Source organism: Pongo pygmaeus, chromosome 2 (assembly GCF_028885625.2).
Source record: "Pongo pygmaeus isolate AG05252 chromosome 2, NHGRI_mPonPyg2-v2.0_pri, whole genome shotgun sequence".
NCBI lineage: Eukaryota > Metazoa > Chordata > Mammalia > Primates > Hominidae > Pongo > Pongo pygmaeus.
In genome coordinates, this window is record NC_085930.1 from 141,030,272 (window position 1) to 141,048,256 (window position 17,985).

General features: G+C 39.6%; 1 protein-coding gene across 2 annotated transcripts in view; it reads left to right on the forward strand.

Annotated features, from left to right (window-relative positions):
• The window catches only part of ACP3 (acid phosphatase 3), a 58,341-nt gene that overhangs the window by 17,199 nt on the left and 23,157 nt on the right, over nt 1-17,985 (forward strand). For both annotated transcript variants that reach the window (XM_054482342.2, XM_054482343.2), the window contains 4 exons: nt 2,879-2,977; nt 8,000-8,092; nt 10,381-10,513; nt 15,365-15,447. In XM_054482342.2, coding sequence (XP_054338317.1) covers nt 2,879-2,977; nt 8,000-8,092; nt 10,381-10,513; nt 15,365-15,447 — 408 coding nt within the window. The remainder of the gene's footprint in view (nt 1-2,878; nt 2,978-7,999; nt 8,093-10,380; nt 10,514-15,364; nt 15,448-17,985) is intronic.

Consider the following 17,985-nt stretch of genomic DNA (forward strand, 5'->3'; position numbering starts at 1 on the left):
GAACTTGAAACAGACCTCAGAGGAGAGGGAGGAAGGAGAGGAAGGCAGCACAAAAACATGACCATGAGTGAATATGTAGAATGCCAGTTCTTCTGTGCCCAGAGTTCATATTTAGAAAGAGAATGAAAATAAAATTGATTATATTGGACACAGATTAGATAATCCAAATTTAATAGCCAGGAGGAATCTTGAGTTGAAAGAAAGGCAGTGTGATGTTAGAAGAAGGGCTGAATTTGAAGTTGGAAAACCTACGTCTGAGAGCCAACTACCACTTCAGATATATGACCTTGAGTAACCTCCATAAACCTCAGTTTCCTTTCTGTGACATGGGAAAATAGCACCCACCTAACTTCTTCTTAGGGATTTGTGAAAGTCAAGTTAGTCAAAAAATGGAAAACACCATAAACTGCAAAATTCTGGACAGATGTCTCGGCAATTATTCTGTTTATTTTCAGCCTGACTCAATTTGTGAATGAAAAAAACTAACATCCAGGAAGTAATTAATTAAATTCCAGGCCTTTTAATGAACAGTCTTGTGCTTTTTCTCTTAACAATATAATTTCTCCTATGGAACAATTTGAAAGCCATGCATGCAAATTTAGACTAAAAGCAATGGACATAAAAGAAACCAGTATACATTCTTCGGTATTATGCACATGTGATGAGTGGTGCTTTTGGGCACTTGCCTGACAGTAGCTTGAACAGAAAAGACACTGGAGCCTCAGAGAATAACTATTGAAGCAATTCTGGAATTAAGAAATAAGGCCTGAAATGAGATGGTAAAAAGATGTTAGAGGAAGAGAAGCAAGGTAAGACAAGGTGACACACACAACCAGAAATGATGAACAGGAAGCAACTTTTAAAATAAATGTTTTCTGAGTAGCTACTAATATGCCAAGCCCTGTGCTGGGCATTGACATTGCAGCAGTGAACAAAACAGACATGATCCTGGCTGTCATCAAGTTTATATTTTATAGGAAATAGATGATAAACAAGTAAATAAAATAATGTCAGATGGCGATGAGTTCCTGGAAAGAAATGAAACAGGTTAATATGATAGAGACTGGCCCAGGATGGCTAGAAGAGGGGTAGAAGTCATTTGGGGAGTGTTCAAGGCAGGAAACAGTTTTATGCAGAGCTCCTAAGCCAGTGCCTTCCGGGACAGCAAGAAGGCCCACAATGTTGCTGGAGAGGAGTGACAAGGGACAGTAACAGGAAAAGAGGGCAGTGCAGTTCCTAGAGGCCAACTCATGCGAACTCTTGATGTAGTCTGTGTGGTGGTGAGTTTTGATTTTATTTTAGGTAAAATAGAAAGCCAATAAAGGTCATGAACCACAAAATGACCTGATCGATACTTTAAAAAGATTCATGCTTAAAAATAATAATAGGCTGGGTGCAGTGGCTCACACCTGTAATCCCAGCACTTTGGGAGGCTGAGGCGGGCCAATCACGAGGTCAGGAGATCGAGACCATCCTGGCTAACACAGTGAAACCCCATCTCTACTAAAAATACAAAAAATTAGCCGGGCGTGGTGGCGGGCGCCTGTAGTCCCAGCTACTCAGGAGGCTGAGGCAGGAGAATGGCGTGAACCCGGGAAGCGGAGCTTGCAGTGAGCCGAGATCGCGCCACTGCACTCCAGCCTGGGTGACAGAGCAAGACTCCGTCTCAAATAATAATAATAATAATAATAATAATAATAATAAAAGGTATTAGTGTAACTGCTGTATGGAGAATGAATTAGGATGGCTGAAAGAGTGAACACTGATTTACCAAATAGGAAGCTCTCACAGTAGTTGAAACACAAGTTATGGTGCCTAGGACGGGGAGGGGACTATGAAGGTAAAGAAAAGAGGTCTATTTTGAAATAGAAGGGGATATGTTTTGAAAATACAGAAACAAAAGTGACTATGAAGTAGGTTGATAAATTCTGCCACTAGAAAAAGCAGGGAAAATTACAAAGAGGGAATGGTTAAAAATGAAGTTGAATTCATTTTAATATGATAGAGGCTGGGGAAGGATGGCTAGAAGAGGAGTAGAAGTCAGTCGGGGAGTGTTCAAGGCAGGGAACAGTTTTATGCAGAGATCCTAAGCCTGTGCCTTCAGGGACAGCAAGAAGGCCCTTGTAACATATACAAGTTTAGCCTTGTACATGCTAAATTTGAGGGAAAAAAAAACCATCCAAATTAGTTATTTCTACCAAGGGCTAGAAATACAGGACTAGTCACAGATGGAAAGTAAGGGCAACAAAATAAACTTGAGAGCTACAAACCTGTGGGTTACAGTTAAAATTACAAAACACTCAAAATTTAATTAATTTTAGGAAGATCACTTTGTCCTCACAACAGGTTTTTGAAGTATATTTTTCTAAGTATTCAATATGTACTTTTAACAATCTGCAAATTTGCAAAAACTGAAGTTTAATGAGTGGTTAATTGACTTACGATTTTTTCCAGAATCAAATTCCTTTCTCCATACATACATGCGTTGGGGTGTGTGTGTGTGTGTGTGTGTGTGTGTGTGTACAGATGTGCACCTACTGCAAGAAATGAAAGGGATTGGGAAGGAAGCAAGGTAACAGTTATTCACATGGAAGATGGAGAAGTGTAAATATTTACCACCAACAGCACAGTTATATTACGGCAAGTTTACGAAAGAAAAAAAAGGATTTTCAATTCTGAATACATATCCTACTATTTTAAGACCTGTAGATCATTTGATTCTTTCTCCCCAATTTTGGAATTTCCACTCAGCTCAAAACACATTTGAGTATTTTATTAAGGTTGCTTTGAACCTAATGAGGCTTAAAATATTGCTGCAGCATATTTAGCAAAGTTTTTCTGACTCATAACAATTTTATGATTTTTCTCTTATCCTCAGTTGCTATACCTGCCTTTCAGGAACTGCCCTCGTTTTCAAGAACTTGAGAGTGAGACTTTGAAATCAGAGGAATTCCAGAAGAGGCTGCACCCTTATAAGGTTAAAAGCTAGTTTTGTTTAGTGGTACTTGTTAGTTTGTTAGTGGTACTTGAGTGTGAGGGCCAAGACACAAGATGAAGCTTTGGCTTCTTAAAAAGATGGGAAGAATGCATCTGTCAGTGGCTGGGTACAGCAATGGGTTAGAATATTTAATGAGGGAGGTCATCACTCCTGCTTCCCTTCCCTGTACAGGGGTCACAAGCCAATAGACAAGCCAGTCCTTTTGAATCCTTTACTCATGGCCTTGAGAGGAACCAGGTGTGAGTAAATGGCTGGATGAGAATAAATACAAGTCTAAAATCACCTGCCTTATTCAGGCTGAGGGGCTGGGATTATTGTCTTCATATACAAAGATAGTCTTTTTTTTGTTTCTATTTTGCAAAATACCCATTTTCAGTACAATACAAAAAGTAGGTATAATGCTGTGTACTTTTTAAAATAATCTTTTGAATATAATACATTCATACTGTCCAAAAATTAGAAAATATAAAAAGGAATACAGTGGAAGTCTCCATGACCCCACAGGTAACCACTAGCATTATTTTCTAGTAGTCTTTTATGTATTTATTTTATGCAGTCTTTTATGTATTTTATATAGTCTTTTATGTATTTTATGTAGTATTTTATGCAGTCTTCCAATTTCCTTATGCATATACAAACACAAAAATATATTCTGATAGCTTCTCCTTTTGTTACACGAAAATGGTATACTATTCATAGGGTTGGGCACCTTGGTTTTGTTTTGTTTTGTTTTCCATTTAAGAAAATATATTGGAAATATTTCTATATCTGTATGTAAAGAGTTTCCTCCTTTTCTTTCTTTCCTTTTTTTTAAACAAATGTATAATATTTATATTTATGCCATAATTTATTTAACCAGCCCCTATTGATAGGAATATGGGTCATTTTTCAATCCTTCATTTTTACAAACAGCGTGTATGGGTAACTTGTGCATCTAAATAGTTTCACAAGAATACCTGTGGGATAATATCCTAGAAGTAGACATTCTGGGTTAATTTGAAATATTATTAATTTACCCTCCAAAGAGGTTTTACTACTTTCTACTTCTATCAGCACTGCATGCAAGTGCCCATTTCTCCACAACTTTGCCAACAGTATGTGGACCACTCTGGGGATATTTGCCACTCTGGTAAGTGGAAAATAATATCACTAGAAGCATCCATCCCCTCTAAAATTAGGAATAACACAAGGAAGCTCACTACTATAACTACTGTACAACATTGTGCTATAGTACTTTTTTTCTTGTGATGAGTGAGTTTGGGTATCTTCATCTAGTTAAATGCCATTTTTTGGTTTGTTTTTTGGTGTTGTATTTCTTTTTTAACTTTTATTTTAAGTTCAGAGGTACAAGTGCAGGTTTGTTATATAGGTAAACATGTGTCATGGGGGTTTGTTGTACAGATTATTTCATCACCCAGGTATAAAGCCTAGTACTCATTGGTTATTTTTCCTGACCCTTCCCCTCCTCCCCTTTCACCTTCCAAGAGGCCCCAGTGTGTCTTCTTCCCCTCTATGTGTCCGTGTGTTCTCATCAGTTAAATGCCATTTATATTTCCTTTTATATCAATATCCCTTGACTACTTTTCTTTTGGATGATTGATTTTCCTTTTACTATAAGTTTTTAGAAACTTTTTTCTATATATTTTAACATTTCTGTCTGTGATATTTTGTGTGTGAAAAAAAACACATTCAATGTGCTTTTTCCTATTTTTCTCACTTGACAACACCAATCAACACAGACAGAAGACTTCTGTGACCAAATATGGGGGATCTCTCCGCAAGAAAAGGCAGCCCGTTCTGTAGTGGACACCAGCTGGGTGGCCTCCAATTCAGTTTTGACACCATCTATCTGGAGATAGCATCAGATCCTACAGGTTGAGGGCTCAGGCCACAAAACTGGCCACCCCCAACCCGCCACCTCAGACATAGATGAAAGTCCAGACCTCCAAACTTCTGACAGACTGGCTTTAAGTTGGGGTTCCCACAACTTCCTCTTTGGGTTCGATCAGTTTGCAGGGGCAGCTCACAGAACTCAGGGAAACACAGTTACCGGTTATTACAAAGGATATTACAAAAGATTAAGGAAAAGGTCAAGGAGCTTGCCTGCCTTCTTCAGGACCACCACATTCCAGGAACCTCTATGTGTTCAGCTGTCTGAAGGCTCTCTGAACCCTCTCCTTTTGGGCTTTTTATGGAGATTTCATTGCATAGGCATGATTGATTAAGCCATAGGCTATTGGCTATCAACTTAAATTTTAACTCCCTCCCCTCCCCAGAGGTTCTGAAGTAGGGCTGAAAGTCCCAACGCTCTAATCCTGGCCTTGGCTTTCTGGTGACCAGCCCCCATCCTGAAGCTGGCCAGGGACTGCCAGCCATCAATCAATCATTAGCATGCAAAAAGACATACTTTGGAGACTCCAAGGATTTTAGGAATTCTATGGCAGAAAATGGAGATGAACACCAAATATAAGGCCGGGCACAGTGGCTCACGCTTGTAATCCCAACACTTTGGGAGGCCAAGGTGGGTGGATCACCTGAGGTCAGGCGTTTGAGACCAGCCTGGCCAACTTAGTGAAACCCTGTCTCTACTAAAAATACAAAAAATTAGCCAGGCGTGGTGGCAGGCACCTGTAATCCCAGCTACTCAGGAGGCTGAGGCAAGAGAATCACTTGAACCCAGGAGGCGGAGCTGGCAGTGAGCCGAGATGGCGCCACTGCATTCCAGCCTGGGCAACAAGAACGAAATTCCGTCTCAAAAAAAAAAAAAAAAAAAAGACCAAATATATATTTCACAATATCACAGATAATGAATGGCATTTTTTAAAAAAAGTTTGTCTATTAAGTGCTTACCGTGTTCTTGCCATGTAGGCTCTGTATTGATGTATTCTTATATGGCTTCTATATTTTGAGTCATGTTTAGAAAAGCTTTCCCCACTCCTAGGTTATAAAGGAAGTCTGCAATGCTTTTCTTCTAATTCCACTCTAGCTTCATTTCTCATTTATATATTGAATTCATTTACAGTTCATACTGGTGGGAGGTATGAAGTATGTATCCTGTTTAAGTTTTTTCCTGGAAGATTATCTAATTGCTCCATCATTGTTTATTGAATAGTTCATTTTTTTCCTACTTATTTAAGCTATTATATATTAAAATTCCCATAGGTGTGAGGTCTATTTATGTAATTTTTATTCTGTTTAATTTTTTATTAGCCAAAACTTGTGTTTTAACTATTAAGACTTTATAATATGCTTTAATATCTAAAGGGCTAGTCATCCCTCATTGGTTTTTCTGAGTTTCCATGGCTATGTTTTAATTTTCTTTGTGAACTTTAGAGTCAGCTTGTCTAGTTCCAAAAGTATTTTTTAATTTTTAGTATTTTCATTAGGATCATATTAAATTTATTTAACTTAGGGAGAATTTGCAACTTTTCACTGTCAAATCTTCCTAAGAATATGGTACATGTTCCTACTTGTTTTATCTTAAAGATTATTTTAGGGTTTTCTTCATATATGTCTTTACATTTTTTGTTAAGTTTGTTTCAGGTTTACAGTATCTCCAGTTTTCAAAAATGTATACCTCTGATTTCTTCCTTTTGCCTGTTTACACTGGCCACTACTTACAGTATAATGTTATGGGCAGTGTTGGTAGTGGGTATTCTTGTCTTATTTCTGATTTTAGAGGAGTTTTCCTAATAAGCATACAGGCTTTTGAACCAAAATAGACATATTTTTATCAAATTAAGGAAGTATCCACCTTATTTTCTTGAGTGTATTTTTTTAAATCAGTATTAGTTGTTTAATCTCCTGAATGATTGTTTTAACATTTTTTAATATAATCATATTATTTTTCTCCTTGGATTAATTACAATGATTGATTACATTCATAGATTTACCAATGTTGAACAATCTTTACATTTCTCAAATCAAACCCATTTCCTTTTATGTGACATTGAATTACTTCCTGTTATTTTACTTACACCTTTTGCATTGATATTTACAAGTGGCATTGAACTAATAGTTTTATTTTGGGGGCTATCTTTGTCAGTATCAGTGTTACACTTAATTCATAAGAAGTTTTCGAAAGTTTTCTTTCATCTTCTATGCTCCAGAACAGTTAAAATAGCATTAGAATAATTTACTCTTGAAAAGCTTGGTAGAATTCCTCTATGACAGTCATCTGGCCCTGGAGCCTTTATGTTTGAGAAGATGGCAGTAGGAGCTCTTTAACAATAATTTCTATTATTTTATGAAAATCTGTTGGGGTTAATATTGGCAAATTGTAGTTCCCTAGAAATTTCATCCATCAGACAGACAATATCTTCCAAAAGGCTTCCCAGAAATGGCTGCCAATTTCAGCAGTCAGATAGCTGAACATTGGGTCTCATTATTGCGACATTCCAAGAAACATACAGAACCTAGTGAAAGATTTGCACTCCATCCAAGTTTTATATGTATAGCCAAAGACCAAGCCCTATTCGTGTTGCATGTTCCTGGATGCTTTGGCCTGAAATATGCTTTCCTTTCTCACCTGGGACATATTTACACGTGAGTTATACTTTACCCACTTCTAAAAAGAATCTGAGGCAGTACACTTCAATCCAATTCCAGCACAAACCAGGAACATGTGGCAGTCAGCCAGCATCTATCTACATTTTAAATGTAATAATAAGGAATAATCAATTCGTGTTTGTAAAATTATTTGGAATGACATTATCATAACCAATATTACTGGTGCATTTTTCTGTGAAGAACAGCGGTTCTCAACAGAGGCACATTTGCCTCACAAGGAACATTTGGCAATGTCGGGAGATATTCTGGGTTATACAAGTGGGAGATTAGGAAGGCTACTGGCATCTAGTGGGCAGAGGCCAGGATACTGTGAAACATCCTATAATGCACAGGACAGCTCCCCACAACAAAGAATTGTCTAGCCCAAAATATCAATAATGCTGAAGCTGAGAAACCTGTGTAGGAATTTTTCTTTCTCTGTTTGTGTTTCAGGATTTTATAGCTACCTTGGGAAAACTTTCAGGATTGCATGGCCAGGACCTTTTTGGAATTTGGAGTAAAGTCTACGACCCTTTATATTGTGAGGTAAAAGAAAAAAAAAATCACAGGTTAACTTGCAATCTGATTTTATGATTTATGCTTATTTTGAAATAGATGAATATCTTTTCTTTCACTTCTTTATGAATGTATTACTTATACTTCTTTCGACATTGAAACGTGATTCACAACTTGCTTATATTAACTTGAAAATGCTGACTTCTCTTTTCTCTCTATTATTATTTATGTTTTCACCCTTTAGAAAATTACAAGCAAAGTTGCTTTTATTCTATGAGTTTCCACTTTAGTTTTTTTCCCCCCTTGGATTCAGTAGGAGCTTATTTATTTTGCAGCCACTCAAAAATGCTGGGTTCTTGTCCTTGGTCTCAATGAAAAAACAATGTTGTTATAAAGAAAGAGGGGAAAATTACCTGATTTCTGAATGTAGAAATAAACAAGCAAAATATAAGCCAGGCTATTTATATTTGCTTAACAAGAAAGAACCTCTTTCTTGCTTTGCAATGCATTTGAAATACCGTTTGTGACCAGATAAATTACGATTGCTTTTCAAGGTTACATGGTGTTTCTCACTCACCATGCTCCACCTTCTGGCCAAAAGGAGTACTCTCTGTTCCTGTTTTCCCAACTAGCTCACTAAATACGGGGCAAGATTCTGACCACCCACCTAATTCATATTGACTTCTAACTTTGAGGTTATCGTGAGAGTCTGGGGGGCAGCAATTACTTCCGTAGTTCTATCTTAATAACAGATGACACAGTTTGCCTCCATCCATCCTAGAGTTAATTGAACCAATCACATGCTACTTTCCCAGTATCTTCACTTTATCATCAGCAACTATTTCAGTGAAAATTCATTAGCATTGTAAAAGACTCTTCAGTGAAAACAAGAGCCCCCATTTTTGTTCCAGTCTTAATTTTTTTTTCTTCCTTACTACAGTTTGATCTGAGCTATTCCAAAATGTGGTCATGTCATGTGATATCTTTTCCAAATCTCTCACTTATTTCCTCTGTAGGTCACTCCACTTTGGTCTCCTCTTTCACGAACTCACTTTCTCTCTCTCTTAATCCTGCCTTTGAAACTGGGGGACTCCTAATCAACTCTTCCTAACGGGTAATAAATATTGGCACAAGGTCTCTACCTGCCATGCTTGTACTTATCCATTCATTTAACACATATTTACCAAGTATCTACTGTGTGCAAGGTGCAGGCTTTCCTCAAGAGTCAGTGAACTACAGCCAGGTGTGGTGGCTCCTGCCTGTAATCCCAGCACTTCTGGGAGGCTGAGATGGAAGGATCATTTGAGTCTAGAAGTTCAGGATGAGCCTGGGCAGCATAACGAGGCCCTACCTCTACAAAACACTTTTAAAAATTAGCCACGTGTGGCCAGGTGCAGTGGTTCATGCCTATAATCCCAGCACTTTGGGCTAAGGTGGGCGGATTGCCTGAGCTCAGGAATTCGAGACCAGCCTGGCCAACATGGCGAAATTTCATCTCTACTAAAAATACAAAAATTAGCTGGGTGTGGTGGTGCATGCCTGTAATCCCAGCTACTCAGGAGGCTGAGGCAAGAGAATCGCTTGAACCCAGGAAGTGGAGGTTGCAGTGAGCCGAAATCGTGCCACTGCACTCCAGGCTGGATGACAGAGCAAGACTTTGTCTCAAAAAAAAAAAAAAAAAAAAAGGTGCCACGTGTGGTGGCACGCACCTATAGTCCCAACTACTCAGGAGGTTGAGGTGGGAGGATTGCTTGAGCCCTGAAGTTTGAGGTTACAGTGAGCTGTGATGGCCACTGCATTCCAGCCTTGGTGACAAAGCAAAGCAAGACCCTGTCTCTCAAAAAAAAAAAAAAAAAAAAGTCAGCAAACTAGACCTTGATGGGGCTAGGGGAGAATATATTACTGAAGGTTCCAGAAATATATTGCCTTTCCTAACTGGCCTCTCAGGCAGCCCATTCAGCTTTTAAGGAAATATCATTTAACTCTGTCAGGTTCATAGAAAGATTTCTAACCCTTTCATAAAGGAATGAGGTATTATTTCCCTACTGCACCCTTACTCTGCAAAATATGAGCCACCCACTGATCCAGAGTTAAACCAAAAGCTATGGACTGGGTAAGAATGGGTAAATTCATTCATATAAGCTTCTCTTCTGAAAGTCAATACCACTACTTATCACAATATGAAGTTCTCTTAGAAAGAAATGGCAGGACAAGAAACTCTGGCCCTACTAGTTCTTGTGAGGTGAAAAAGGATAAGTCAACAAAGAGGACAGTCATATAAATACACACACATTTTTCTTCCTTTTTCTTTGCTACAGAGTGTTCACAATTTCACTTTACCCTCCTGGGCCACTGAGGACACCATGACTAAGTTGAGAGAATTGTCAGAATTGTCCCTCCTGTCCCTCTATGGAATTCACAAGCAGAAAGAGAAATCTAGGCTCCAAGGGGGTAAGTATTTAAAAATGAGAGGAGCATATTGGATTTGTGGTTAAATGATCCAGGTCTGAGTCGTTCCCTCCACTAATCAACTGTGTGATCTCAGACAGTTCACTTAATCACTCTTGCACCAGCTTCCATTCTGCAAAATGGGGATATTAATGATACCTACTTCATAGACAGTGAGTATTAAAATGAATGTATGTATTCAAAGGGCTTAGAACAAACAGTACCTGGTATATAATACAGTCAATAAATGTCATATGTTAGTATAATCATAACTATTACTCACTCAGGCCCTTAGTTTTCTATCTGGAAAATGAAAGCTAAAGCTAAATGATCCTTTCCATCCCCTCCAGATCAAAAATCAAGGATCTGTGTCTGAGCCACATGAAACTTAATTGTGTCTTGTGGCCTATATGATGAATTTTTCAAGTGGGAGGTATGACAAAAGTGGCCTGCTTTCCTGAAACCCTGAGTAGTAGTCATTGTGAAAGCTGATAAAATATATTTTTCAGGCTAATTGTTATATTTTTTCAGACCAATTATGTGCTGTTAAAATATGTTGCAATTGACAAGTTTATAACACAGCTTGAAATATTTCATTGATATTGAAAGCTGTTGAGATTTATTTATCAGTGATGCCTCTTCTTGGTTAGAACTGGCTCTTCGTAGCACAGGACACCCTGCCATATGAAGGCAGACCCAGGCAAGAGGATGCTGGATTCTTGTAATCAGGATAAGTGGATGGAAGAAAAAAGTCAGGACCAGCAAAGACAAGGACAGATGTTGGGGCTTACGAGAGAAACTGGATGGGCAGGCCAAGATACCAAATGGGGTGTCAAACTTAGACGTGGTTATCGTAGGTATTAAAACTAGGGATAAAGAAGAAGAGAAAGTCCATCATGTCAGGTTGACATAATGAGGAAAGTCCAAGCCACAGGAGATGGTCCAAGTCAGGCTGACACACATATTCAAGGCATTTTGAGATTAATACAATCACATCATGATTCCAGCTATTGACAGACACTATTCACCACAGCATCAGGACAAGTCCATCAAAATCCCAAGAGAATGCATAGAGGCAAAGCATATTAGGGCTGGACCAGACTGGGAGGTTGTTCACTGAGGCTACTTAACTAGGGAAAAAATTCAAATCACTGACCAGAAAAGGAATCAATTATAGCTAGAAAAGCAGGGCTGCACACCAGGTATAAAGAGTGAGGCAAGCTGTAACCAGGGGAATGAGGTATGAAACCAGGATGGTCAGGAGCAAATTCATGTGAGATGAATAAAGTAGGTTGGGGCAAAAAATTTAGGACAGTGGCCATTAACGACATGAGGTTGTTGTAGACCTGCTATTACAGAAATCCTGATTGCATGGCACAGAGACAGACTTGGTAGAAATGTGCAAGTCCTTACTTCACATTAAACACATGAGCAACAAGATCCAGCCCTGAGGAAGGGAGAGTCCAGAGAGGAGTCTTAGATGGAACCTGGAGTGTTGGAAAAAATTACCAGGCAGGATACAGACTGTGTGTATGGGCAGAACCCAGGAAGAAGCTCAATCTTAAGTGCTTAACAACAAAAGATGTAGAGGGTGCCTTGGAAGCCACATAAACACTCAGCCTCATTTCTGGCCCACCAGGTGCCAGCAGTGTCTCAGTTGCAAGCCCCATCAAATGGTGGAAGTGGGACTCTTGACTTATTTCCCCCAACTTAGTTATGGTGGATTCAGGCACCTAGTCCCTCACAACTCAAAGTGCAGTCTACTTTTCAGCATTGGCATCAACTACCACCTGGCTAGAAACACAGGCCCCACTCCCAAACGAGTTGAATCAGGATCTGCATTTGAATAAAATCCCAACATGCTTTATACCAGACGGGAGTTGACAGTAGTCTAATAGTAGATGTAGAGATGTGTATATATGAATAAGAAATGGAGTTGCTCCACTTTCCTCATGTTTCCTCTTTTATTTCCCTTCCCTACTAGTAGATTACATTTGGGAGAAGCCACTTCCCCTCTCTGGATCTCTGTTTCACTACCTATGAGGAGATTAAGCTAGACTCTGTCTATAAGAGTCCTTCTCTGAGATGTTCTCTGATCTTGGATTCTAAAGGCTGGCACTTGTATGAAACCAGCTGTCCTGCTTTCTGGAAAAAGTCCAGTGCCATTGTTAAGCAGGAAAATTTCTCCTATGTGGTTCTGCCAAAACAAAAGCTCAGACTATTATTCAGATCCGGCTGGGCAAGAGAGATTTGTCAACTACATGTTTATTGAATGATGAAACAGCTGAACACATTCCTGCACAGAAAACACACATTGTCTAGGTGACAAAGAGTAATGTGGAAACATCAGGGCCATCTTCTGACCTTTGCTAGTTTTTTTGTTAGTTTGTTTTGTTTTTGTTTCTTTGTATTTTTTGTTTGTTTCTGTGTTTGTTTTTGAGACAGGGTCTCACTCTGTCCTCCAAGCTGGAGTGCAGCAGCATGATCACGGCTCACTGTAGCCTTGACCTCTCAGGCTCAAGCAATCCTCCCACCTCAGACTCCCAAGTAGCTGGGACTACAGGCATGCACCACCATGCCCAGCTAAATTTTTTTTTAATTTTTTGCAAAGACAGGGTCTCCTTATGTTGCCCAGGCTAGTCTTGAACTCCTGGGCTCAAGCAATCCTCCACCTTGGCCTCCCAAAGTTCTGGGATTATAGGCATGAACTACTGTGCCCAGTCTAGAATTTTTATTTCATCATTTAACTTCAGGGGTGACACTGTTCAGTAAGACACACACACACACACACACACACACACCAAAAAAATCCCTGGGGCAAATTTAGGATCATATGGCTGGTCTTATCAGTGAAAAGATAGCTCTTCTTGCTCTAGGCCAGAGGTTGGCAAACTACTGCCTGTATGCCTAATCAAGCCCACTACCTGGTTTTGTAAATAAAGTTTTATTGAAATACAGCCACACTCATTCATTCATGCATTGTCTATTGCTGCTTTCATGCTACCACCGCAGAGTTGAGTAGTTGCAACAGATTTTATAACCCACAAAGCCTAAGACATTTACTCTCTGGACTTTTACAGAAAAGTTTGCCAACCTCTGCTGTAGACTAGAAATGAAGGAAGCAAAGTTTATGTCTTCAGATCAATGATATTTTTGTCTAGTTTACGAAGATTTAATAAAGGATACAACAGATAACTTTGAAGCTAGCTTTCCACTATAGCGTGGTCTAATGATTACAAATAAAAGTTTTGACACAAGACATGCTAGATTTAAAGCCCTCCTTCTCTGCTTGCAAGTTGTATAATCTGATTAAGTTGCTGAGCCTCTCCAAGCCTCAGTTTCCCCTATAAAACAGAATATTGATATGCCAGAGCCTGAGGATAATCATGATAGTCACCCCTAATCACTCCTGGGATAAGGGTGTAATCATACTAGAACCAAGAACTGATATATTCATGACCAAAACTGCAGCCTGACCAAAAGGCACTTGTTGACAAAGGGCAAGTTGCTGATTTCAGGTGGCTGTCATGGCTCCCAAAGGCTTGGCCACACAGTTTAGCACCAACATGGCATGTTAATCAAGCTAAAGTCCCTAAAGCATTCCACAGGACAACCCTCTCTGAGATGGAGGGATTTAAACCTGTTAGACATGTACATTCAGATTATCCTGTTCATCCTCAAGAAATTTCCAGCATCTTATAGAAAGAGCAGATACCTACCTCCTTAATTAACCCTTTTTTATACTTACTGGTGTACAGACCTGTCTCTTCTTACTATTTTATGAGTTTTTGGAGGGCAGGGACCAGGTCTGATTCTCCTAGCACAGTATCTGGCGCATCATAGCTGCTCAGTATGTGTTTGTTGAGTGCACTACAGAACCTGAGATTATAGTCAATCTGTTAATATCAATGCCTTGCTCATGACAACTCACACACACACACACACACACACACCCTAACACACGCTACTGGTCATTCTCAGCCAGGGAGCACATGCAGGGTCAAGAGACCAGCAGAGACACCAGCTAGTTACAGACATCTCTGAAGCAACATGTCCTTAAAACAGGATCTGTTTTGGCACCACAAGGTACCCCACAGCCCTCAGTGCCTAGAAACAGGATAAATACCGTAAGCTCTGTATCTGTCTTTCACCACCTCAGGAGCAACAGCAGTTAGGTGTTCAGATGTGAAGTGTGAAGAGCAAAAGTTTCCTCTACTGAAGACAGACAGAAACTCAAATGAAAGCTAAAGATGCTGGCTGTCCCCCCAATAGTGACACCTAGGGTAACCTGGAGAAATGGTCCACAGAGAATAGTCCATGATCTGCACAAACATCCAGAGAGCTGCTTTCTCCCGTGGCCTCCCACAGTTCTGACTGCCAGAGAGTAGAAGCAAGAGGGGTGAAAACAGGAGTACCTGCTGTGCTGTCATTTCAGGTCTGCTCTGGAGAAGAACATGGGCTAAGAATTATCTTTTATGATCTGAAAAAGCTGTCTGAAGTTCCTTCCAAGCTTATCAGCCTCCTAACCTGAGCTTTAACAAAACCCGGTATGGTAGAGTCCTAGTGTGCCAATCCAGCTTTCCTTACCTGGCTGTGTGAGTCACTTAATATCTCTGGACTTAAGATTCCTTACCTAAAAATAAGGGTTGAGACGTAAGATTCAGTTAAAAAAAAAAAAAAAGTATGTAAATCACATTACCTAGCACAGAGCAGATGCTCAATAAAATTAGATCTTTGCCCCTCTTCTTAAGTCATGGCAGGGAGAGTCCGCAACTATGAATTGACAAAAAACTAATGAACTAAAATAGAAGCTTATGTTTGGTTCAGTTTGGTTATTGATTCATCTCCTTTAAGGTGTCCTGGTCAATGAAATCCTCAATCACATGAAGAAAGCAACTCAGATGCCAAGCTACAAAAAACTTATCATGTATTCTGCGGTAAGTATTTTCATCTTCATTTAACATATATTTGTTCAAGTGTGTGATCTCTTGAAGCACAGGACCTCATCTTTTTTTTATCTTCATTTCCCCATCTCCTTGTACGTGGTAGGCACTTGCACAAAGCTTTTAGAATTAAATGATCATTCTGTCCTTTAAGGGATTTATAATCTAAACTAACAAGAAGACAAACATAAACACTATACAAAACGGGATGGAAATGCCATGCAGGCAAGTGCTTTGGCACCTCAGAAAAGCTAGCCATCCCTTCTGTTCCAAGAGGGTGGAGAAGAGAAGCAGAAAGGCTTCCTAGACAAGGCAGCACATCCAACACATCAAGATGAAAGGGGTTAGTAAGTGCTCCTCACTAGTGTGTAGGACAAATAAAGTAAATTATTAGGACAGAGGTGGAAGGCCAGGAATGTTGTGTGGAAAAGGTGGTACCAAATTAGTGGATGCTAACTGTGTGCTCAATATGGAACCTAGTAGCCACAAGTAGCTACTTACATTTAAATTAATTATGATTAAGTAGAATGAAAAATTAAGTCCCTCAGTTGTATTAGCCACATTTCAGGTGTTCAATAGCCATATATAGCCAGTGGCTACTGAATTGGAGAGCGCAGATATACAACATCTCCATCATCACGGAAGGTTTTTTAGACAGCCCTGATATGGAGTGTCAGAAGTTTATGCTGGATGGCAGCTGAAGGGCCATCTTGTCCTGCTGCCTCTTTGTTTAATTGTAGAAAGAAGCAAGGAAGCAAGGGAGAACCCCCCTGTCAGTGTTTGCCCAGGGAAGGCAGGGCAGGAGTGACAGGATAGGAGCAGCATTTTGGAAATTAATTATTTTATAGAATGACTGGATGTTGGAAACAGGATATGGTGTAGAAAGCTTTTGTGATAGTCTAGAAAAATGGGGATATGGCCCAAAATTAGGGCAGCGGCAGGAGAGGAAACGAAGTGAGCCAGGTTACAAGAAAAGCTGAGTGTGCATTATCAGTGATGAATTGGAAGTGGGTGGAAGACAATGATGTGGAAGGTGAAGCCCCAGACGAAGTCAAGTTTTCAGTTCTCAGTGGCAGGAAGGAGGTGGTCTTGGGCCAGGTAAATGTACTGATTAGACAATGGGTTTGAAATGCCACAGGTGCATCCCAGCAGAAAACTTCAGATGGCAAAGAGAATAGAAGGAGGAAAGGGAAGAAGGACTGCAACTCAGAGTTGGAGCTACATTTGGGAGTAGAAAGAAAAGAGAGCAAGAGATCTTAGAAAAGTCTTTCATCTTGGAGAAGCCAGGGAGAGAAAAGTCCGAGAAGCCAAGGAGAGACACACTGTTGGGGGTAAATTCTGCAACTGTATTATACATTCAAATAGCTGCCCATGGAGTCTGGGATGAGCAGGGAAACAGGACACAGCATGCTGACTCCTTTCACTCACGTCTCCATGACAAAAGGTTTCTCAGCTGTGGCTGGAGAAAGAAAGTCATGTTTTCATTCACTCAAGAAGGTGAAAGAGCAAGAAGGTGAAAGAGGTGACTGAAGATACCAGGAAGTTTGTTTATTATCAGGAGCCCTAAATGGTATAGACTAGGGAAATAGCCCTGGGCAGGAGCAGAGTGCTTCCTGGAGAGAGATAGGCCTGAAATTAGTCATTTCTGCCCATTTTTGTAGTGTCTAATCTGATTTCTAGTTTTAACTTGTGGTGTGACTTCCAGCATGTCATATCCATAGCTCCTTTTTTTTTCTCTATTAGATTACTTCTAACCCCTTTTGAATATGTGCGTGCTGCCATACAGTTTAGGCAGCCAAATGTTATCCCAATTTTGTAGATATGAAAGTTGAGGACTGCCTAAGATTAGATAGCTAATCCATGGCAGAAAGGGGGCTGAAAACCACTCCCCTATACCTTCCAGCCACTCTGGGGTAAAAATTTAGCTTTACAATTATTTTTAAATTGCACCCTATACTTCCTTGTATTTTATCTTCCCTAAACATTTAAACTTCATATATTCTTCCACAACTTTAAATCACAGATGATGCTAATCTATAGAAAAATATAATCTAGCATTAATGTGTTTCAAAATATTTCAAAAAGGCACAGCACTTAAGGAGACTTGATTCAAATGTACTTTCTTCCATTTGGAGTTATATGACATTAAGCAAGTTGCTTAATTTCCCTGGGTCTCAATTCCTTCATCTTTTATTATTTTAAAAATTATTTTATTTTATCGAGATGGAGTCCCATTCTGTCGCCTTCTGAGTGCAGTGGCGTGATCTTGGCTCACTGCAACCTCTGCCTCCTGGGTTCAAGCAATTCTTCTGCCTCAGTCTCCCAAGTAGCTGGATTCACAGGCCCATGCCACCACACCCAGCTTTTTTTTTTTTTTTTTTTTTTTTTTTTTTTTTTTTTTTAGTAGAGATGGGGTTTCACCATGTTGGTCATGCTGGTCTCGAACTCCTGACCTCAAGTGATCCGCCTGCCTCAGGCTCCCAAAGTGCTGGGATTATAGGCATGAGCCATGCCAATTTCCTTATCTTTTAA